General features: G+C 50.7%; 1 protein-coding gene across 1 annotated transcript; it reads right to left on the reverse strand.

Annotated features, from left to right (window-relative positions):
• Window positions 1–6: 6 nt before the first annotated feature.
• Window positions 7–908, reverse strand: LOC109954192 (homeobox protein cut-like 2; the record flags this gene model as incomplete). Its single annotated transcript, XM_020589589.1, has 3 exons — window positions 772–908; window positions 265–570; window positions 7–170 (listed from the first exon to the last, which is right to left on the reverse strand). Coding segments are annotated over exons 1-3 (603 nt in total), but the record flags the coding sequence as incomplete, so codon positions are not given.
• Between the last annotated feature and the right edge of the window lie 6 nt (window positions 909–914).

The following is a 914-nucleotide window of genomic DNA, read 5'->3' on the forward strand; positions in this document are numbered from 1 at the left end:
CATGGCCCTCAGCTTGTCTACATTGTGAGGATCATTGAGCCACAGCTGCATGCGGACAAATGGCTCCCTTCCTTTGAGGCTGAGTTTGTGCCAAGGTTTGGGCCTGGATAGCAGGTCAGACACAGAGCCTTGAGTCAAACCCAGGATGGTTTCCCCAAAAAGGCGCTGGCCTATGAAAAAACAAATATACACAGCGTATTTATGACGTATGTGTGCAATCATAAAGAAAACCAGCCTAACCCCACAGTGTGAACTTGGACCCACCTAGGTTGTTGTCTGTTAGCACCTCCTTGACCTTCTTGGTGATGGCATAGGTGTCCAGCTCTGGAGACATGGCCACCAGCTCCTGGATACCCAGTGGGGTTGTGGGCTGGTGTAAGGCCATGAGGCTGGGAGTGGATTTTCCTCCATCTGGGTAGGGGGGCAGTCCCAGCCCTAGGCTGTCAGTCTGCTGGTTCTCTTTGCTGCTCTCCAGAGAGAGGCTGACAGGCTCTACCAGTGGACTTGGGTGGCTCTCCACCGGGCTAGGGGGTGGGGAGGGTGAAGACTGGGCCGCCACTGGGCTTTTATCTGGAGGTGGGGAGTCATCACAAAAAACAATAAACCTATAGTCTAGATGTTGCCTGTATGCAGGATGAAATACTGCAACAATTTAGTTTTTAAAATTTTGTATTTTTAAGCTTGATATTTTGGTCATGCAGCATCTTGAATGAGATTCTTTGCTTGCCCATTTCTGTGGATATGAGTGTATGTTATAAACTGTAGCCTTACCCTGAGCATGGCCCTGGCTCGGGGGTTGGCTGAGGCTCTGACCTAGCTGGTCCAATAACCACAGCTGCATACGGATGAAAGGTTCCCTGCCTTTCTGGGTCAGCTTGCTCCAGGGTTTGGGCCAAGACAGCATGTCACTCACA

Source organism: Monopterus albus, unplaced genomic scaffold (assembly GCF_001952655.1).
Source record: "Monopterus albus unplaced genomic scaffold, M_albus_1.0 scaffold4306.1, whole genome shotgun sequence".
Classification (NCBI taxonomy): domain Eukaryota; kingdom Metazoa; phylum Chordata; class Actinopteri; order Synbranchiformes; family Synbranchidae; genus Monopterus; species Monopterus albus.